Source organism: Schistocerca americana, chromosome 8 (assembly GCF_021461395.2).
Source record: "Schistocerca americana isolate TAMUIC-IGC-003095 chromosome 8, iqSchAmer2.1, whole genome shotgun sequence".
Lineage (NCBI taxonomy): Eukaryota > Metazoa > Arthropoda > Insecta > Orthoptera > Acrididae > Schistocerca > Schistocerca americana.
In genome coordinates, this window is record NC_060126.1 from 305738499 (window position 1) to 305762229 (window position 23731).

The following is a 23731-nucleotide window of genomic DNA, read 5'->3' on the forward strand; positions in this document are numbered from 1 at the left end:
CATTATCATGCGCGCATGTATAGAGAAGCAATACGGATTCACAAACACCATAACAATTTTAATTGAAAAGAGGAAGTTTTAAAGTTAGACGAAATACGGATGTCGACGTTGCGCCAGCAGAATGACAATCGATTACACTTAATCGAGAATGATGACGCCTTCCAAAGATAGGCATACCGTCGGCATCACATGACGAATGGTGATGCCCTCTATGAGCTAGATGAAAGAGTACCTGGAGCCTCAGTGGCAGTAGCCGGACGACCTCAGAAGATGTCTCTCGCAGATGGAGACGAAACGTTAGGTGGAAATTTTATACATCGACCACCGCCTCTCAGCCCGGAAGTTTCAACTGAAGACAACACCGGCCGTGAAAGTCTACACTGTATGATTAATTCCACTGTTGTTTAGGAAGACTGAGACCTTGAATGGCTGCAAATTGTCTCCAAGTAGCAGGCTGAGCTAAGGATCCAGTCCATTACAAGTTAATACGTCCCCACCATTGTGGAGCGACCATCAGCTTGCACAGTACCTCGTTCACAACTTGGATCCATGGCTTCGTGGGGCCTGCACCATACTCGATCCCTACTATCAGCTCTTACCAACTGAAATCGGGACTCATCTGACTAGGCTACGTTTTCCTCTCTCTAGTGTCCACCCGACATGGTAACTAGGCCAGGAGAGGCGCTGTAATGTGTTATTAGCAAAAGGCACTCACGTCGGTTTTCTGCTGCCACAGCCCATTAACGCCAAATTTCGCTGCACTGTCATAACGGATACGTTTGTCGTACGCCCTACCTTGATTTCTACGGTTATTTCACGAAATGTTGCTTGTCTATTAGCACTGACAACTCTAAGCAAACGCCACTGCTCTAAGTCATTAAGTGGCGGCCGCCGGCGTTGCGTTGTCTGTGTTGATAGGTAGTGCCTGAAATTTGATATTCAGGACACACTCTTGACTCTGTGGATCTCAGAATACGAAATTCCGTAACGATTTGTGAAATGGCATGTCCCGTGGGTTCTGATTACAGCTACCGTTCATTGTTTAAAGTGTGTTAATTCCCGTCGTGAGGCAATAATAAAGTCGGGAACTTTTCACACGAATCACCTGAGTGCAAAAGACACCTCCGCGGAGGCACTGCCCATTTATAGTTTGTGTACGCGGTATTACCACCATTTATGTACGTGCATATCACTTCCCATGTCTTATGTCATCTCAGTGTATTATGTTTATATTCTTTCTTAAAAGTACAATTGCGGCTCGCATCACTCCAGCAATAAGACTGTATGGCGAAAATTGGTTTCTAACAATAAACTGAAAAACTTACCATAAAAGCACTGCTCATCGTTTCACACGAGAGCTAGACGTTTGTTTCTCTGCAAAAATATTACAGTCTATGACAGCATTGTATGGTAGTGAAACATGGACTATGGGAAAACCGGAACAGAAGAGAATCGAAGCATTTGAGATGTGGTGCTATAGACGAATGTTGAAAATTAGGTGGACTGATAAGGTAAGGAATGAGGAGGTTCTACGCAGAATCGGAGAGGAATGGAATATGTGGAAAACACTGATAAGGAGAAGGTACAGGATGATAGGACATCTGCTAAGACATGAGGGAATGACTTCCATGGTACTATAGGGAGCTGTAGAGGGCAAAAACTGTATAGGAAGACAGAGACTGGAATACGTCAAGCAAATAATTGAGGACGTAGGTTGCAAGTGCTACTCTGAGATGAAGAGGTTAGCACAGGAAAGGAATTCGTGGCGGGCCGCATCAAACCAGTCAGTAGACTGATGACCAAAAAAAAAAAAATGACCAAGCGAACTTACATTTCAATAAGACAAGAGATCTTTAAAACCCTCAAACCAATTTCGCCTCATGGTGACGCTGCGTGGGTTAAATCGTGCTGACATAACGCGCAGCAAGCGACGTACATGAAACGTCAGTACAGGTGTATTTAGAGAGTCTCAAACCATTTTCATGGGCGCACGCCTTCAGTATAGGTAAGGTTCCTGATGGAGAGTTCTGTGGATTCTGTGGAGAAGCAGCACGGCCCAGGGAACACATTTAGAAGACAATATGCACGGATGAGTCTTTAACGTGGTATTGGGTTACTGTTCACCTTCAGGGTAAATTAAATTACAAGCTGACTGCCATCAGTAGAGTCACTTTGCAGCTGTGGAGAGCATTCCAGGATTAAAATTCATTGGAAGTACTAAGAAGACCGAGCACATGCTAAAGCTCAGTGTCAAGTTCGTTAGATTGTCTTACGTGCCACAAGACGTTCGAAAAGTAGTTGCTTTCTTAGAAGAGAGAGAATTTCGAGACCGCTATAGTATTCTATAAATTGTTCCACTGGTGTAACTGAACTTAGGTAACGAAGCTGTACAGTTTTTCCAGTAACTGTAAAATTTTACCTTGAGTGAGAAGTGTGGGCTCTGTCATAGGTTTGTAAGTAGTGCGTTACAGTGTGGGATTTGTTCAAAGTATTTTCGTTGGGGATGGATACAGTAGGGAAGACAGTGGACATTCTAGCGAGATCCTCTCTTGGGAATGCAGAATGCAGAATCTGTAATAGAAATAAGTTGATAGAGGGGCAGGAACACAGGATCTGTGCCCTTCAGGTGCAGTTACAACATGCAAAGGAGGAACTAGCTAAGTTGAGGAGGGTTAAGGAAGCTGACGAACGGGAACTGGCAGTTGGCAAGAAGGCAGCTAGGAGGAGGAGGTATTGAGATAGTTATAATTTGCGTATATGCAATAGATTTGACAAACTGTCAGAGTTGAGCGGAGAGGAACCTCTTGTAGCTGTAGGTGTAGGGAACATACAGCAGTCCTCAGCAGTTAGGAGGCATAGGTCAGTTGCAAAGGCTAACAGAAAGAAGAAGGTACTGCTGCTAGGTAGTTTGCACGGTAGAGGTGTGGGCCAGCAGTTGCAGGAAGTGTTGGGGAGTGAGTACCAGGTCACCAGCATTGTATAGCCTATTACGGCGTTGGCTCAGGTGACTGACAGCATATGGGGGTTATGCAGGAATTTTACGAAGGAGGATCAGATAGTGATAGTGTGTGGAGCAGGGAACAGTTTTAATAGGGACGGGGAATATGATTTAGGTGGTGACCTAGTAAAGATAGCTACTCAAACTGGTACCACTAACGTGCATTTCGTGCAACTGTTTCAGCGTCGTGATCGGCCTCATCTTAACGTGGCTGTTAGTCGAGTTAACATGGGGCTGGGGAGGGCAGTGATGGCAGAGGGCATGGGTCACATTTCAGTGGTGCCAGTTGAAATTATCAGTAGATCTGGTTTCACTAGGCTTGCACCTCAATATGTACGGGAAGGTCAGGCGGGCAAAGCTCATAGGTAACAGTGTAGTGGGTGGTGGTGGGATCACTCATGGAAAAATTCCTGTAGGAGTTGGTGCTGGAATCCCACCTTTCATAGACTGAAGTCAGCTGAGATCTAAACCTGCTCTCTAACTAATGACTCACCTTCAGAGAACGTCAAGTTTCCAAGTAGAGAAGGAATTAGCATACTTCATCAAAATATAAGAGGTATTAGAGATAATGTTAGTGAACTGCTTATTGATATTGACTCTGAAATGATTGGTATATCGGAACACCACTTAAATAATTTGACAGTTCAGAGGCTTCCTTTACCAGGATAGAGATTAGGTGGCTGTTTTTCAAGGAGTTCCTTGCGGGGTGGGGGAGTGGCCATGCCATAAAAAACAGTATTCCACTTGAGTCCATAGACGTATCATGGCACTGCACTGAACAGATATTTGAATGTTGTGCAGAGACAGTTCAATTTAGTGAAAATAATTTTCTAATTATAGTTTATAGGTCCCCAAACTCTGACTTCAGACCATTTCTGCTCAAGCTAGAGATGGTTCTTGATTCACGTTATAGGAAGTACCAGAAATTAGTTATATTTGGTGCCTTCAGCATCAATTTTGTATATGATGGTGGAAGAAAAGCAATGTTGATAGATCTCCTAAACTCATATCATCTGATACAGACTGTGTTTTTCCAGCTAGGGTGCAGGGGAACAGTAGGACAGCCATAGACAGTATTTTTATTCATTCTTCATTACTAGATGGGCATTCTGTTAGTAAAAGGGTGAATGGCCTTTAAGACAATGATGCTCAAATTTCAATACTAAAAGGTAAGAAGGAAGTGACAAGTATTTTGGACAGGTCAGTAAATCTGCTGGTGCATCCTGTGGATGCCTTGGGCAGATGGAGGGAATATTTTGGAGAGTTGCTCAATGTAGGTGAAAATACGATCAGTAATGTTTCAGATTTCGAGGTAGAATGGGATAGGAATGATGATGGAAATAGGATCACATTTGAGGAAGTGGAGAAAATGGTCAATAGATTGCAGTGCAATAAAGCAGCTGGGGTGGATGAAATTAAGTCGGAACTCATCAAATACAGTGGAATGTCAGGTCTTAAATGGCTACACAGGATAATTGAAATGGCCTGGGAGTCAGGACAGGTTCCATCAGACTGGACGAAAGCAGTAATCACACCAATCCTTAGACATGGAAACAGAAAAGATTGTAAAAACTACAGAGGTATCTCTTTAATCAGCGTTGTGGGTAAAATCTTCTCAGGTATTGTTGCAAGGAAAGTGCGAGTATTAGTTGAGGACAAATTAGATGAAAATCAGTGTGGGTTTAAGCCTCTTAGAGGTTGTCAGGACCAGATCTTTAGCTTACGGCAAATAATGGAGAAGTGTTATGAGTGGAACAGAGAATTGTATCTATGCTTTATAGATATAGAAAAGGCATATGACCGGGTTCCTAGGAGGAAGTTATTGTCTGTCCTACGAGATTATGGAATAGGAGGCAAACTTTTGCAAGCAATTAAAGGTCTTTACATGGATAGTCAGGCAGCAGTTAGAGTTGACAGTAAACTGAGTTCATGGTTCAGAGTAGTTTCAGGGGTAAGACAAGGCTGCAACCTGCCTCCACTGTTGTTCATATTATTTATGGATCATATGTTGAAAACAATAGACTGGCTGGGTGAGATTAAGATATGTGAACACAAAATAAACAGTCTTGCATATGCGGATTACTTAGTTGTGATGGCAGATTCGATTGAAAGTTTGCAAAGTAATATTTCAGAGCTAGATCAGAAATGTAAGGACTATGGTATGAAGATTAGCATCTCCAAAACGAAAGTAATGTCAGTGGGAACGAAATATAAACGGATTGAGTGCCAAATAAGAGGAACAAAGTTAGAACAGGTGGACGGTTTCAAGTACTTAGGACGCATATTCTCACAGGATGGCAACATAGTGAAAGAACTGGAAGCGAGGTGTAGCAAAGCTAATGCAGTGAGCGCTCAGCTACGATCTACTCTCTTCTGCAAGAAGGAAATCAGTACCAAGACTAAGTTATCTGTGCACCGTTCAATCTTTCGGCTAACTTTGTTGTATGGGAGCGAAAGCTGGGTGGATTCAGGTTACCTTATCAACAAGGCTGAGGTTACGGATATGAAAGTAGCTAGGATGATCGCAGGTACTAGTAGATGGGAACAATGGCAGGAGGGTGTCCACAATGAGGAAATCAAAGAAAAAACTGGGAATGAACTCTATAGATGTAACAGTCAGGGCGAACAGGTTTAGATGGTGGGGTCATGTTACACGCATGGGAGAAGCAAGGTTACCCATGAGACTCATGGGTTCAGCAGTAGAGGGTAGGAGGAGTCGGGGCAGACCAAGGAGAAGGTACCTGGATTCGGTTAAGAATGATTTTGAAGTAATATGTTTAACATCAGAAGAGGCACCAATGTTAGCACTGAATAGGGGATCATGGAGGAATTTTATAAGGGGGCTATGCTCCAGACTGAACGCTGAAAGGCGTAATCAGTCTTAAATGATGATGCTGATGATGATGATGATGATGAGGCTTTTGTACTCAAATGTCACATGTAATTGCAGACTATGTAGGAAAGCTAATCCAATGGAAATTGAGTTTTTTAAACCTTGACAAGGAACAAGAGTGGCAGGATGTTTATAGTGCTGTTAACAGAAGGCAAATATAATGCTTTCCTTGACACATTTCTCATAATCTTTGAGAGTTGCTTTCAATTAGAACGTTCTAAACGGGCTATTAGCAGTAAAAGGCAGCCCGTGTGGCTACTAGTGAGATAAGGATATCATGTAGAAAAAAAGTGGGAATTATACCAAAATGTTGTAAGTAGTCACAATGAAGATACAGTAGCCCATTACAAACAGTACTCTAAGGTGCTTAAAAGTGTTACTAGGGAGGCAAAGAGTACGTGGTACGCAAATAGAATAGCTGATTTACAGGATGATATTAACATCATATGGTTAGTTGTGAAGGAAGTGTCTGGTCAGCAGCACAAGGTCAACGATATAAAGTCGGTTCATAGTAAAAACATTTCTGTTACTGATAAGTCAGATATATGTGCAGTATTTAACTCATTTTCTGAGCACTGCTGGTGAATTAAATAAAAATTTAGTTTCTACAGGGAAGCATATAACTCGCTGGGAAAAAGTCTTTTCGAGATTGATGCCTGAAATAATCCTCTATGATACAGAAAAGGCCGAAATCGAATCAATAATCAAATCACTGAAGACTAGGGAATCACATGGATATGATGGAGTGCCTAGCAGAATATTAAAGTACTGTGCTGCTCATGTTAGCCCGTATTTAGCCATTTTTGTAATTTTTCCTTTAGGAATGGTCAGTTTCCTGAAAGATTTAAGTACTTAGTAGTAAAGCCACTTTATACAATGGGAGAAAGGGGTACTGCAGACAATTTTAGACCTATTTCTATGCTACCAGTGTTTGCTAAATTTATTTAAGACTATGTATGTAAGAGTAATTGATCATTTTATGCCACACGATTTTCTATCAAGTGTACAGTTCGGCTTTAGAAGTATTTTAATAACTGAAAATAATATATTCTCTTTTTTCTGTGAGGCACTGGATAGGGTAAACAGAAGGATTTGAACTCTAGGCATTTTTTAAAATTTAACTAAGATGTTCGATTGTGTTAATCACAAAATATTGCTCCAGACGTTGGACCATTACAGAATACGGGTAGTAGCTCACAATTGGTTCACCTCTTACTTTAGCAACAGACAGCAAAAGGTCAGTATTCACAGCGTTGAGAATGGCTGCGATGTGGGCTCTGAGTGGGTTACAGTCAAGTGGCGGGTGCCCCAGGGATCAGTGTTGGGGCCACTACTGTTCTTTATTAATATATATGATATGTCCTCTAAAATATTTCTGTTTGCTGATAACACTAGCTTGGTAGTAAAGGATGTTGTGTGCAACATTGGCTCGATTTCAAATAGTGCAGTTCGTGACTTAAGTTCATGGCTTGTAGAAAATAAACGAACGCTAAATCACAAAAAGACTCAGTTTTTACAGTTTCTAACACACAATTCTACAAAACCTGACCTTTTGATTTCACAGAACAGGCATAAGGATGGTGAAACTGAACAGTTCAAATATATAGGTGTTCAGATAGATAGTAAACTGTCGTGGAAAGCCCACATTCAGGATCTTGTTCAAAGACTTAATACTGTCGTTTTTACTATCCAAATGGTATCTGAAGTGAGTGATCGTTCAACACGAAAATTAGTCTACTTCGCTTATTTTCATTCGCTTATGTCTATGGTATTATATTTTGGGGTAACTCTTCCCGTTCTAAAAGGATATTTTTGGCTCAGAAATGGTAAGTTAGGGCAATGAGTGGTGTAAGCTCACGAACCTCTTGTCGACTCTTGTTTACGAGTCTGGGTATTTTGATATTGGCCCCTCAGTATATAAGGTCCTTACTGTCATTTCTTGTTAACATAATTAGTTTATTCCCAAGAATAAACAGCCGAAGTTTTAGAGTCCACGTTCAAGAAACCGTTCATGCAGGACAATCGCACAAACGTACTGCCGTTTGACCATATGACAGAGTCCCGTATGGATGGCATAGTAACAAACATTAGAGAAGCAACTGAGAGAGGGAAAAACAAATAAGTCGCCAGGTCCGGATGGGATCCCAAAAGGGTCTAACGAAGAGTACTCTACGTCAGTAGCCACTTACTTAGTTTGGATTTATCGCCATTCTGTCGACCAGTTCAAAGTGCCAAGCGATTGGAAAAAAACCGCAGGTGTCTCCTGTATACAAACAGGTAAAAGAACGGACCTGTACAGTTACAGCACTATATCCTTAACGTCGGCTTGGTGCAGAATTCTAGAACGTATCGTGAGTCGAAAATCTCATGTCTACGGATCAGCACGATTTTAGAAAGCATCGCTGGTGCGAAACCCAGCTTCCTGTTTCCTCACATTATATACTACGAACCATGGATGGAGGACAACAGGCAGATTCCATATTTCTAAATTTACCAAAAGCATTTGGCACGGTACCCCTCTGCAGACTGTTAATGAAGGTACCGGCATACGGAATAGCCTCCCAGGTATGTGACTGGCTTGAAGGCTTCTTCAGTAATAGTACCCAGTATGCTGTCCTCGGTGGCAAGTATTCATCGTAGATAGGGGTAACATCACGAGTTCAAGGAAAGTGTCATAGGACTGTTGCTATTTCCTGAATACATAATGATCTGGTAGAAAGGATGGGCAGCATTCTACGTTTGTTCGCTGATAACGTCTTGGGGCGCAGGAAGGAGTCGAAGATAAGTGACTGTAGGTTTAGTTCGTGTGCTGAATGGCAGCTGGCTCTCAATGTGGAAAAATGTAAGTTAATGCGGATAAGTAGGAATAACAAACCCGTAATGTTCGGATACAGTATTAGTAGTGTCCTGCTTGACACAGTTACGTTGCTTGAATATGTGGACGTATTGTTGCGAAGCGTTATGAAATGCAACGAACATGTGAGGATCGTGGTAGGAAAGGCGAATGATCGACTTCGGTTATTGGGATAATAATAGGAAAGTGTAGTTCATCTGTAAATGAGTACTGCTCGAGCGTTTGGGATTCGCACCAAGTCGGATTGAAGGAAGAAAGCGAAGCAATTCAGAGGCCAGCTGCTAGATTTGTTACCGGTGGCTTCGATCAGCATGTAAGTGTTACGGACGTGCTTCGCGTGCGCAAATGGGAATCCCTGGAGGGAAGAAGACATTCATTTCGAAAAACACTACTGAAAAAGTTTAGAGAAGCGTCATTTGAAGGTGACTGAAGAACGATCCTACTGCTGTTTCGCTTAGGGATGCCGAAGATAAGATACGAGAAATTTGGGCAATGCGGAGGCATACAGACAGTCGTTTTTCCCTCGCTCTATCTGCGAGCGGAACAGGAAAGGAAAGGACTAGTTGCGGTTCACCACGCATCGTTCGGTGACTTGTGGAGTATGTACGCAGATGTAGATGTGAACGCCATTCTGTTTAGAGTTATAAGAGGTTTATGACTTCTCTGTCACTCAAAGTAATACTGAAACGAGGTCCCCCGATTGTGATCATGTAGCTTGTAGTATTTTGGCGAAACAGGGCGATGGACGCGTGTTTCCGTGTGAATAACGTAACGAATTATTGAGCATGACAAATTTTGCACTCTGGTTTTTGGATTATGGTCGCAGAACCTCGGCCCAAAAAAACACAGCGCGTTCCTTTGTACCTTTGGGCTTAGGTGTAGCATTTAATAAGTAATTGCGTAAAGGACTTAAACGGTATACCTCACAAACTACGCAACGAGCTCTATCTGTGACATATTCTCGCCTTCACCAAATCAAGATTACTTTATTCACTTTAGATCCAATTGAAAGGTCTATGAAGATAATTATTTTCCCCTTTTTGTCTTTAGTGATAAAAAGCACTCCGTCTTCAGGCCACAAATGTCCCATCAGAACCATCCGACCGCAGTGTCATCCGCAGTTGAGGATGCGGATAGGTGGGGCGAGTGGTCAGCACACCACTCTCCCAGACGTTATTATGGGTTTATTTTTACTGGAGCCGCTAGCTATTCAGTTGAGCAGCTCCGCAGTTGGCATCACGAGGTTGTGTGCACCCCGAAAAATGGCAACAGCGTATGGCGGCTGGATGGTCACCCATCCAACTGCCGGACAGCGCTTAACTTCGGTGATCTCACGGGAACCGGTGTATCCACTGTGGCAAGGCCATTGCGTGTCGTTAGCAACAGTAACGTTGAAATTCCGACAGGAAATATTAATTATTTTCCCCAGCTAGCAAACAGTTACGTGAAGCTAGAAATTTTTAACTATACATTGCATTCAGTTCCCTCAAACAAGTGACTACCATGTGGCGTGGCGCTCATTGTTTGAAAATTCCGGTAATTAAAACTGAAAGTAATAACCTTAACTTCAAGCTATTTGATTTGCTTTTAACTGTTACTGACTCTATGTTTATCTGTCCAGCATAGAAAACACTGCTTGATATTCTTTAATTAATTATAGTTTTTAGGGAAACACTAACTTTTGGGAAATGTAATTTCCATTTTAGTGATGCATTTCACTTTTCATAAATAATGAGATACGCTATTTAAATGAATCTGGTATATATTGCTAAACACTTCTTTTTATCGAAAAATTTGTATAAGGAATCATATGCAGAACTTAATCCGAAAAAAAATGTGCGTACGGGGACGGGATAACAACGAAATCTAAAGCATACATATATTGTCCCTGGCAATCTAAGGTAGGGAGCTATAGCTCCCTAAACTTTTGCGTCCTTTGCCTCTTTCTTCCACCCTTTTATTACGTTTATATTGAAAATCTCCAAACATTTTCTCAAAAATTCTTACTGAAGGAAAGGAACAACTAATCTAGGCTTTGTTTCACTTACCAAAAATGAGCGAATGCTTACAATAACAAAGGGTGCGAGAGGCTGAAAATACCGCTTCAGTTGTAAAGTTCTTTTATTATCACACGACCGGTTTCGGGCTCTCATAAGGCCATTTTCAGGTGTCGTGACTTGGTGCTCTGACGTGTACTAGGCGCTGTGTGCTGCGTACCTGTTCTGCGCTTGTAGGTAGCACGCCGCGCCTAGTACACGTCCACCGCGGCGCTCAGGGGTCACAGTATCAAGTTACGATACCCGAAGATTGGTAGAGCCCGAAACCGGTCGTGTGATAAAAGACCTTTGCAACTGAAGCTGTATTTTCAACCTCTGGTATAATGCTCAGTTGCGGATGTCCCATCAACAGGATTGTTTGTACCCCAGATATGATTTATCTTTCCTTGCATATTTGATCCCATTTATGCAATTTTTTTTCAAAGAACATATGTAAAGTATACTACATACAGGTCTTTCAACTTCTTTTCCCACGTCCTGCAGTAGCCTATGAAGTTTTTGTTGTTTAAAGTTAGTGTTCAAAATTAACCCGTTCACTTCGAAAATAAAACAACACTAGTTTGTGTTCGAGGAGACGACGTTAGTCTGATCGCTTGGCAACGCAGTCGTCAAGTCACTGGAGGCGATTACTAGCACTTTGCGAACGATTTAGTGATGAGTCACTCTACAGCCTGAGGCATTCCATTCAAGTACGCAGAAAACGATTCCCCAGCGACCAGTCACCAACTCGAGCCGTCAACGAGTTTCATTTGAATTCCTCCATGTGGATAGATCATTACTTGTAATGTGTATGTAGTCTACCGTATGAAACTACTCATCTTCATTGTCTATGCCTATGTACTGACAAATACTCTCGCCAGAGCAACACCAGCTGGTGTTTCATACGCTACTAACAAATTCTGAATTATAACGAAAGACACATTTTAATGTTATGAACTAACGATAAATTTCTTTACATTGTTGCAGGCAATGAGTGGCGTCTTTGGTGGATCTGGTGGATCTGGGTCATCGTTTCGTAAGTTCATTTACTGTTTAGGTTAGCAAAATGGTAGTCTAAGCAGCTTCATTGGGAAATGGGTCCGACGGGAATAATAAGACACATTTTGAGCTAGAGATTACAGAGATTCTGTTAGTTACCGTAGTTAATTCAATAGAGAGAAGGGTACAGTCATGTAGCCAACTATATCCTTAGAGACGGAGGGTAAGTACTTTCAAAAAAGATAGTTTCTGTACTTTTGTCGTAACTTTATTAAAGAATTTATCTCCGTGCCATGGGTCCCTTAGATTCTCATGTCACATAATAGTGCAAGGAGTAAGGAGAGCTAGAGTGTTTATTTATACTATTGGTGGTAGAAATGGGAAGGCAGGCTGGTTGCTGTAGCAGCAAGTATGTAATGCCAGGTGGACGATTTTTGTGAGTTAATAGAAACATTGGGAAAATAACAGCCTGTTTACTATTCACTGGCAGTACAGCAGTTGAAGTAACATCACGCTGCAATCAGCGCCAGGTAGCACAGCTGACTCCGCATGGTGATATATGCTTCGTCAGCACGTGCCCTCAGCAGATGGCTGGTTCACAAGTTGTCAGATAGCCGCCAGCGGTGACAGAGTTCTTTCGTCAGCCTCTTGGGGAGCGTAGCGCTGCGTCAGGCCAAGGCAGGAGGCCAACGCACAAAGACGATAGATTCAGTAGTAAGACGGTCAAGCCGAACGGCTCTGGTGTGCTTCTTTGTGCAAGAGGTACTCAATCGGATGCATTCCAAGGACCAGCAGTGCAGGATGCAGAGGCAGCGATGCATTGCTTCAAGCCTACATTGGTGGAGTGCTAGCACACAGGGCAGACATTGGCTCCGCAGTGAGTCAGGCCCAAGTGCGGATCGTGGACTCCCTGGGTGGACAGCCCGAGATTGGACAGTCAGACACCAGCTGGCCCCCCAGCGTCATCAGGCCTGAGCGTGCAGGTAGCGTCTGGTTGTACCAGATTGGTGATCTACAGCAGATCGACAACTGTTGTGGGGTACGGCTCGAAGCTGGCTTCCGATGACAGGTACGGCATATCTGGGACAGATGGGATTTAGGGTCACTCGAGCCAATTTCCTTTGACAGAACATCGTCGCTAGTCTCAAAGGCTTGGAATTGGGGTAGTCCCAGGCTTGGTATAATCCAGGTCATCATTACGACAGTATGGCTCTCCCATTTTGCTCTGTTAACTGTGTTCCAAACCTGCCAGCAGTGTCAAGGCTGGATATGTGGCAAGCAGCCCCTCTCTAGTGCCAGGTCGGAGGCTCCCGTCACGTCAGCTCTGTATCTCAATAGCTTGACACCTCCGACTACGGTGACAAGTTTCTGTCCATTTAGACACAGTTACAGGCGCCAAGTTGAAAGGCAGCGTTGGAAAAATAGCAACTGCAGAGAAAGTAGACGAAGCGAGATAATTTGTTAATGGATTAAGGGGGAATGGCATGACGCTATGCCACACCTACAGCTTGTTAGCTGAGAAACGTTTCTTTCTCTCATCCTGAGTCCTAATACACGGTATAAAACATTACAGATAATTGGCTCGCCTCGAAACGCGCACCGGCCGCTGTGGCCGAGCGGTTCTAGGTGCTTCAGTCCTGAATCACGCTGGTGCTAAGGTCGCAGGTTCGAATCCTGCCTCGGGCATGGATGTGTGTGATGTCCTTAAGTTAGGTTTCATTAGTTCTAAGTCTAGGGGACTGATGACCTCAGATGTTAAGTCCCATACTGCTTAGGGCAATTTTTTTCGAAACGCGCGACTCAGAAAAATCTAGTAATATCTGTGGCGGAACAGAACCCGAAAGTCGGAGCGTATGGCACTTCAGATGCTACAGTGGAAGGGGCTTTTGAATCGTGTGTTTCGTAACTGGCTTCCAACATCATCTAACAGAACGTGGCTTAATTCTCTTTTGTGAGATGTATTAAAGACTCCATCTTTGCGAAGAATTTTCAAACGATCTTGGGTCATCTGCCACGCTGCACAGCAACAGCAGTTATTGCAGTAACTCAAGATACAGGGAGATTACAAGTAAAATTGCAGTTTCAAAATTCTGTAAGAAGATAACCACTGCTCAGAATGGCTTCAAATTCGAAAAAAAAAATTACCGAAGAAGGAGGAAATGTCGTGGGAAAAAAATCTTCCCACTAGATGGGGCTGTAAGTCTCATAATGTAAATAGATTTGGCTATAGACGACAGATGACGCTCAGTAAGATAGTTATGGTCTGAGCTGCAGTTTCAACCAACCATACTGTGCAGTTTAAAACCAAACAAGTTTGGTATTCAGCAGCTGCGACACTGTTCGTTAGGTGAGCACGTTCAGTACAGCAGGGTTGTAGCACGTTCAGGGAAAAATCGCAGGAAAAGCATCAATGAATCTGTTTTTAAATGCCGTGAGGCCAAAATCCGCATAAAAAGAATCAATGAAATTGGTTGTTAACCATGCTGTTAAAGGGTTGGAGTGAAGTTGGTATGCAAAAGACTCTCATAGCATATACTAGCAGAAGTATAAGTAACAGAACCCGCAGGATCCATAAGAAAAATATGATCCGATGATAAATGATGCCGTCAAATCGCAACACACAGCTACCTTTGCAGAATGAACCGGTACCGGCTGACTTGCGAGCCGATTTTCATAGCTCATATTTTGCAGTTTCGTGTATTGACAAGCCATTGAAGATGGAAATAGGCTTCGTCTGTCCACAGTCTGTTTCATGGTCATCCATTGCCCACTTCAGTTGAGGGAAGAAATTCTGGAGCAGAAAACTGTTTGTAAATTGTATGATTGCACTCGACACCGCCTGAAATTCTGTGGCCATATCTTATACTTTCGTCGGATCAACTGTTTTCCTGCCTGTCTCACGCTGCACTTGAAAAGAGCCTTTTTCTCCGAAGTTAACAATCATTCTCTCCAGACTCGTGGCAGATTTCGGACAAACGACTTTCTCATGCCCTTCACTGCCCGGAACTTTTGTGCCGAGCTACCGGCGCTCGTTCACCGTTTTTGTGTAAGACCTTTGACAGCAGCACGTGGTCCTGTGTTTAAACCGTGAAGACAAGCGCCTCAAATGCAGGCTGAGACAGCCGTGTATCCTACATAATTTATCTTGCATATTCTGTCGCTTACAGCACCATCTACTGGTAAATCTTTTTTCTTTTGTTTCCATAACGTTTCCCCTTTATTAGATAATGTTCCGTTAAAATTTGACGTCATTCTGAGCAGTGGCTCATCTTCTTACAGCGTTTCGGAACTGCAACTTTAACTGTAATCACCGTGTATACTTGCAGAAGTGTGGGACAAATTTGTGTTACTTCTGTACGATTGACACGCATTGTGGGTGACATGTTAAATACTTGTGTAAAGATACTAAAGGTTTTACCCGTAAACGCAACTGTAAACAGTACTGCAGCGTTGTATATACATGCTAGTAAGAGATACAGCATTATAAAATGGAATATTCCCTTCGGTATGAAAAACTTTCTAGCCCTATGCGTACCGCATGTTCAAATCTATTCCAGGTTTCTATCATCACTCATGTAGAAAGGAGTGCACTGTGAAACTGGATAAATCTTTCTGAAACGGTCTCCATTTTTCTCTGTCTTGACCGTCTCGCTGTCTAGAAGGGAACCTAAGACAAAATACATACTTTCGTGTGTACAAAGTTCAATGAACGGCTCGAACTAAATGAAACTGTGTGCAGTGGATTTGGGCAATTCTGTAAACGATAGTTACAATAAATACATTTATTCATCGCCGTTGCAAAATATCATTTGATTATCAAATATTAAATTACTGTAATGGTGTGCAATCTTTTATTTAAAACAATCGAAACTTCCCTATCTGAAAAGTTAATTATATTGCAATTTTTGAAACCTTAATTCAAGTCAGTTTACAACAGCAATTAGGTGAAGAAGAGGGCTTTCTTAGATTAGTACCAATTATTTTATTAACGTTACAAAAAGAAGAATTGTTAAACAGAACCTTAAAGAAGTTACAGCCAAAAGCCATTTAACATTTAGTACTAACGACTGTAAAAATTGCACTACCATAAGACTATAGGTGACAGAAATTACCTCTACAGAAGGCGGAATCTGGATTGAGCTCTGAAAGGTTACCAATATCTGAGACTAGACAGGAGAACGTTCGATGGAACCCGACAGTTAATGTCAGACAGTCGCAGATCTATTTGTGACAATAGCTGACAATCTTTACATACTAACTCAGTGTTCTGTGTATTCATACCACTTCCGTTGGGTCTAATGAATAAATTTTCACAATAAGTATAAGCAAGGACTGAAAGTCTCCAACTTCAAAAGAGGCTATGTAACTTCTTTACCAGCTGCAGTTAGTGATCCGGCACTCTTCATACTAACTACTTGAAGTACAGTTGCTTGTAAACGTTCATTGAAGTCCGCAAGCAAGGGGAGAAGGAAGGAAAGGAAGGGCTTTAACACCTGATAGTGGAAGAAGTCATTAAATGTTCGAAATGGACAAGAGTGTGAAAGGATTACTATCTTTATCGTGTCACAGGAACCATCCCGATATTTGCCTAAAGTAATATGTGGAAATCACAGAAAACATACGTCCGGAAGTCCGGACGGAAACTGGAATGCCACCGTCCTGTATGGGCGTCCAGCGTGGTAACTACTGGGTCACATTTCCCAGTAACCACTCCTCCGAATGTGAGTACAGAGTGTAAACCATGTATCCGTGTTACACAATTTAAAATCTGTAAATCAAACCTCACTGACTAACCCCAATATGAAATGAATTACGTACAGTCCATCTGTTGGAGATTCCGCTGTGAAATTGACGGCTAATGCATGAGACGTGAAACGGTTGGAGTAGTCAGGTGATAAAATTAATTATCTGCATAAATTAGATAGAAAACCATCGATTCACACCTGATATTACATTAAACTGTACAAAGCTAAGAGGAAGTAATGCACTATTATTTGTGAAAATTGTTTCATTGAGATGAAAGTGAACGGATTAAAATCGATCTGATATGCCAGCCTTGATGTACATTGGAATATCATGATGGGTTTCAGGTGAATTTATTGCGCTGCATTTGTCTGTACAAAAAGTTCTATGAGAGGAGAATTCTCCTCTTCGGCTTGATAGTGTACAGTATCGCTAAATTATGTAGTCTGAATGGAGGAACAAGACTGTGCATTGTGGTATACATTTTTCACGTTCTGTGTTTACAGCACTACTCAGTGATACCAGCGCAGATGAAAAAAAAAACAAAGAAAATTAAAATAAAACATTTACTTCAACGTGTAAAGTGATGACAGGTATTGCAAGTGCAGGGTCTAAACTCGTTTCGTAATCATCTGATATGTGAAGAATTCGAATACTACTGTTACAGCCTTACCACTTCCTCTCCTCGCCGCTTTAAGCACACATATTGAATTGTGAACTACGTTTAGAAATCAAAGAAGAAGAGACTTGTGCCAGACTTACCACATTTGCTAGGGATTTCATTAAATGCAGGAATATTTACAAAAAAGTTATTTGTTTCGTTTTCTAAAATTTTGAATGACACTAGGGCAAGAGAGTAATTTAGTAGAACATTTTGAGAATCTTAGTAAACTGTCATTAATTCTTATGCCAAATATTGCACATACATAGAATGTACTACCAAATGTACTGTGTATTAACAATTAACACCGTTTCTCTCTCTTTTTCAGTTTCTGGCTTCCCGGTAAGAATTCCATTCACTTCTAACGAGATACGTTGATACTAACTTCAGTAATTTTCATCGCAAATTGAAGTACTTTCTGACCGTTATTCGACCCATGTGTCAATGTAAAGCACCCACCCAGGGAAGTATCTACTTGTATAATACGTATCTTGTATGTACATCACTATGGTTAGTTTAACTCAGATTTATAAATTTTTATCTTTGAGCGCCAGTATAAAGCATCGCTGTTGAAATGAATGTTAGGCTCATATAACTTACGAAGAACCTTCTAAGATAATAATGTTTCCAGTTTTCTCATTCGATCTTCATAACTGATGAAAGAGGAGTCGAATATGGATTAGCACTAACTTAGAAGCAAAACTAATGATACATCCCCCACAACAAGAAGACCCATGTGCTTATACCTAGTCGCTGTTTAAGAGAAAAGTTTTCAGTGTCCACTAAATTTATTACTTATTTGATAGGCACTACACACTATCCTAATATGTTTTAATATGCCTACGCATTTTTTCAACGTAGTCACGCTATAGAGAAGCGTGACACGTGACCAAGATTTTCTTAACGCGAATGACTATTGCCTCATTATATCAGATGAATGAAGCATTACAACGGAGTAGAAAGTTAATTTTTCAACACAGAGACGATAACAGTGACGTAAATTAAAAAGGACGTCGTCAGCTCCTAACATGTAGCAGCCTTTGCTTATGTAAGACTAGCGATCCGCCTCGACTGTATGGTTAGCACTAAGAAATCAATGGCCGTACGACTTACATGGCGCTGCACCAATTTCGTTTACAGCGCAGACTTATGATAAAAAACCCGAGAACGTGGGCAGACAACTGCATATCATCACTTTCATATAAATTAAACAATTTAACCAGCATAAGCCGCTTGCTGTACTGCCACACCACAACCCGCGGGAGGTAGATCCAGTCTGCCGCGATAACAGCTTGCACATACGGACATAAGAAATGTGGCGGGGGACTGTAATTCATCATTGTTCGGCAAGTCTGCATCAAAAGTTAATAAATTATATGAACCTTCCTCGCAAAGCAGTGTACCCTCTAGTGAAAATCTTATCAAAATTCCTGCTGTAGTCTATGAAATTAGCGTTCATATACTGCCAGTAAAATGCGGTGGGGTACTTTAATTTACAGCCTCTAGACAAGGAATGTGCACCACTTCAAAAATGCCCTGACGGAGGACAAAAATACCAAATATGCCCGTTTTAAAAGATTCTGACAGAAAAGTCTGAAACCAACTGCCTGAATCATCATTCGCACTCTTTGAATATGGAACTTTGTAAATCCTTTTACTCATTATCCCTTTGTAGCGAAGCCTCAATACTCAGCATCTCGCGCACAGTGGTGCTGCCTCCTGTTCCTCCCATTGGAACTATGCCCTCATTGTCTCTCCCACTGTCACTGTCTTCATCTTTTTCTCTCTCTCTGCCTTACTATTACCTCCCCCTCTGCCACTTTCACCGTCTCTCTGTCCCACTGCCGTTGTCTTTGCCCCATTCCTTTTCCCTCCGCTCAATTTCTTTCTCGCTTACAGTCTGCTGTCTTTCCCTTCAATCACCATTGTCTCCTCTCCACATACGAGTTTTGGGATGGTTTGTTCGAGATTTTTACTCCTAGCCCTGGAAACTTCAATATATGTTTGTAAGGGATGGGTTAATGTGGGAAATTTTTTTCATCAGTAAGTTCGTCAGTCATGGGGGGGGGGGGGGGGTAGGTTGGAAGGTCTCCACGCATACGTTTTGCATTTCCAGTATCTCCCCTTTCATTAACTACCACTGCTAGTATCTCACTCATATCTCTTTCTCTTTTACTGCTACTGCTCCTCAATCACCATCACTATCCCTTCTGTCTTTGGCTCACATTCCTGCTGTCTCCATCCACCCATCTATCTTTTTCACTTCCTCTCTCTTTCTCTACAACTGGCAGTGTCTCGCAGTGGAAGTGCATCATGACGTTTTATTACTGAAAAACTTGGTACTAAAACCGTAGTTTGATGACGTCAGAACCCTTATCATAACCCCATAAACCTTACCATTTCTTTACTACGTCAATTTGAGTAACATTTACACATCGCACCGGATATTAGGTGCATACGCTATGAGTACGGTAACTCTCAACTCTGGCTCTCGGTAACAGGTAATGACAACGAAAAAATGTCGTGTTTTCGCGAGAACGTTACCTTAAGAACACATGGTTAAAATTTAGACGATTTGACATGAATAGAAATTATAGACGTAACCATCCCCTCAACTTGTTCCTTTATTACCCAAAACTGGTGGTTTTTTGGGGTTTTCTCAGGTACTGCTCATGAACTGACAGTGCTTTTATAAGTCATTTGAGGTCCATCCTAGACCACACATAACTCAAAAGCAGCAACCGATTTGCTCAATTTGCCTGGACTGGAGGAAGCGTTTAACGTTTAAATTTTTGACACTTGACTGTGGCATAGCTACAGTATGACAGTTCTTCCGATAGGTATACAATTGGTCGCTAGAATAATGGATATCCAGAACTCGTCACCTCTCACCGCTATCATCAACAGAACCCGAGATATGAGATAAATAAAAATCGTAATTCGCGCATGCGGCTTTTCGGAACATGTTAGTGCCCTGCAAGGACCGATAGATTATAGTAGTACCAACTGCGCCTGGTTCAGTGTCCTGGTGCAAACCTTTAACTTGCGTCTTGCCAGCCAGTTATACAACTGGCGAAAGGCGACCCACAGATGAAGATGGAATCCGACAAACGTTTCATTTATGACTTATTTCCGCATCATTGATAAGCAATTGCGAAAGGCAAAGGTCCCGAGTTCGAGTCTCGGTCGGGCACACAGTTTTAATCTGCCAGAAAGTTTCAAGTTTCAAACAATTGATAAGTTTGAAATGCTTGTGTTGTTTTTCTTGACATCTATCCTAATACTGGATTGATGCAGTTCTCCCAGCTACTCTGTCCTGTGCAAACATCTTTACCTCCAAATAACTACTGCCACTTAGACCCACTTGAAACTGCTTACTGTATTCGTCTCTTTGCTTTCCTCTGTAGTTTTTATCTCTGATACTTCCCTCTAATGCTAAGATGAAAATCCCTTGATGTCCCAGAATGTGTACCATCTACCGATTCTTTTAGTGAAACGGTGCCATATAATTCTTTTCTGCCCACTTCTGTTCAGTACTTCCTTATTAGTTACATCATCTGTATAGTTAACCTTCAGCATTCTTCTGTAGAACCGTATTTCAAAAACTTCTATTCTCTTCTCGTCTGAACTATTTATCATCCTCGTTTCACTTCTATACAAAGCTACTCGCCAGAGAAATAACTTCAGGAAAGACGTCCTAACACCTAAATCTCTATTCGGTGTTAATTAGGCTACCATCAATTATTTTACTGCCCAAATAGTGAAACTCATTTACTACTCAGCCTCGTTTCCTAATACAGCTCCCTCAGTATCTAATGATTTAATTCGATTACACTCCATTGCCCTTTCTGTGTTCATATTACATCATCCTTTCAAGACATTCTCCATTCCATTCAACTGCTCTTTTAAGTCGTTTGCTGACTTTGACAGAATAACAATTCTTTATACCTTCTCCATAACTACAAACTGTAATTACAATTTCAGTACATTATGCTAACTCACATGTTGGTTATATTTTCAGTTAAGTTATTTCCTGCGTTTCCAACATATACAGTAGGTTACAATTTTAGTACATTAGATTCACATTCAATCGGCTGCAATTCCACTTTCATCCACAATCAGTATTTTACTACGTTTGATTCCATCGAAACACTTGTGGTACTTTTCAAAACAGGAAATGGACTTCAGCAATCAGTCGCAAATGCAATCTTTATTTTTTTGCACATCTGGATTGTAGCTATTCAACAGCAATAACATCGTCAAGCATATGACAACTCATTTTACTATACGAGTTGAATACCTTCGTAGCCAAATTCTAACTCAGTTAACTGAATTTCTTTACGCGGTATTTTACTGCTAAATCATCTGTAAGTCACGTCTCCGCTTGTCATAGAGTATGAATGATAATTTCTTTTGCCGATAATGACGGTTTACATGCATTGTAATGGAAACTGTGTAACGTGGTTTGAATTATAATATGAAGTGTCGGTTTATCAACATCAGTTATTACACGTTCTTCGTAATCATCAGTGTTTGATTTCTCAGGTAATTAGCTTCTGGCGACTTTCGCTTTTCGCATTACTCGTTATGTTTTCTTCTACAGTGTATATCTTTGTCCTATGAATTATATAATAATGCCTTCTCTACAATAATAAATCTTTTATTAAACTCAATTTACGTTACAAGCAGTCAGGAGCCTACTTTTTGCAGCGGTATATCTATGCGAACAGACCTCTGAAGTCACACTAAATAATTTTTAATTGTTGTTTGTCCGTTATAATCTGAATGGAAATATATAATTTTATCATCAAGCTAAGTGTAAAATCACCTATACATATCAGTTTTCATAACATCATAGGTATGTGAGGTAGTCACGTGATATATCAAGGTATCTATGTCTGTTTAACACATTATAACACTTCTTGCATCAAATGCCCTTAACATATGCCGGTAATTGAAATAAATAGGAAGAGTCTTAGCACTATCTAAATTTGCTATGAAATATTTCTTAAATACGACACTGAGCCTTGAATTTTGAATTAGTGTACAGTTCGGCAGTTTCGTAGCTACCTTCTCAACACGTTCCCTGCTTCACATCACTCATATTTGGGATATTCTACACAATTTTGCCAAAAGTAGTGTTACACAAAAATTTGCATGGATTATTTATAATTTTGTGATTGTAAGCTACATGCGCTGTTACTATAACGTAATGAAATTGTAATGTATAGGTTATAAATGTAGAAGAGACGTAAGGGTTGACTGACCTGAATTGCGTGTTACAGAAATATTGTCAAAATGAAGATGTAACATACTGGTTATAGATGTATTATGAAAATGTAACTATAACACACTGCCTGTATGTGTAGAAAAGGTGTATTCGATGTTTTACGAAAAACTCACGTACTATGTTTACGTACGTACCTTAGTGTTTTCCTTGTGATAGAACGTTTCACAAATGTAGTAATAATGACAGATTTAAAAGAGGGTGGTCATGCCAAGGTAACATACTCGAATTGCCACTGTAGAAGTTTCTGTTATAGATGTAGTAGGGACGTGCATCAGCAACTCCCATCTTAAAACACAGCTGAAGATGACTGCCTGGTTGTCAGCCGAAACATTGCAACTAGATCGTTACATCATTCAGCTGTAGTCCTGAAATCTCGTGGAATAATCATTATGGTTGGAAGATTTCAATAATCTCATAAGCTGCCTTCGCTTACTTCCTTTCGTAGTCAGTTTTCTCACCACCGTCTCCATTGTGACCATATGCTATCTTGAGCCTTGCAGCGTTCTGAGTGTAATGGCTGTTACTGAACTCGGTTGTTTATTGTGAATATAATTACACAGCAGTGGAGCCTTATGTACATTTTTCTCATTAACTAATAATTAAAAATAATATATATGAGTTCACAACCAACCATATGACATGAAACTTCATTCCTTAATACTAATATAGCTAATGCATGCCAACTTAAACTTTGAACATAAAGGCATTTTGACTTTATATGGAAGTTAAAGGTATCACAAAAGGGTTTGCAGCATTTATCCCTATTTGAACAGTGAATGGATTTATACTCTCACGACAGACCTGAGACTGTTAATAATGCGCCAGTTGCCAATGAATCAAGATCTGTGTAGGTCTTTCTAACTTCTTACTTCATTACATCTCATTAACGGAACACTAACTAGTGCACTTATTAGTATCAGATCCACGCTCCAAATATACTGTTCCACATAATTTGTAGTTCAAATAAATGTCCTTAAGCTGTCTATATTGCCGATATATAACTCTTCGTCAGTCTGTTAGAGCATTATACTACTGATAATGAACAAACTGAACCGATTGCCAAAGTGCGAAACGATATGTACTGTATTAGTTCTGTTATCAGTGTCTGTATTACACGTTTCATTGTTTTTAATGGTCTTCTAGTGGACTCCATTATTATAAAATGCTATTATAAATTATTTTACAGGTAGCATTCATTTAGTTTATGTCGATATATAAGTCTCGTAAACGTCGCACTCTGTAGACACATGGTGAGAA

The 23731-nt window shown here is 41.0% G+C and overlaps 1 protein-coding gene across 3 annotated transcripts in view; it reads left to right on the forward strand.

The window, feature by feature from the left end:
* LOC124544864 (putative lysozyme-like protein) overlaps window positions 1–23731 on the forward strand; it is a 180775-nt gene that overhangs the window by 56880 nt on the left and 100164 nt on the right. For all 3 annotated transcript variants that reach the window (XM_047123575.1, XM_047123577.1, XM_047123576.1), the window contains exons 7-8: window positions 11769–11817; window positions 17513–17526. In XM_047123575.1, the coding sequence (XP_046979531.1) occupies window positions 11769–11817; window positions 17513–17526 (63 nt within the window). The remainder of the gene's footprint in view (window positions 1–11768; window positions 11818–17512; window positions 17527–23731) is intronic.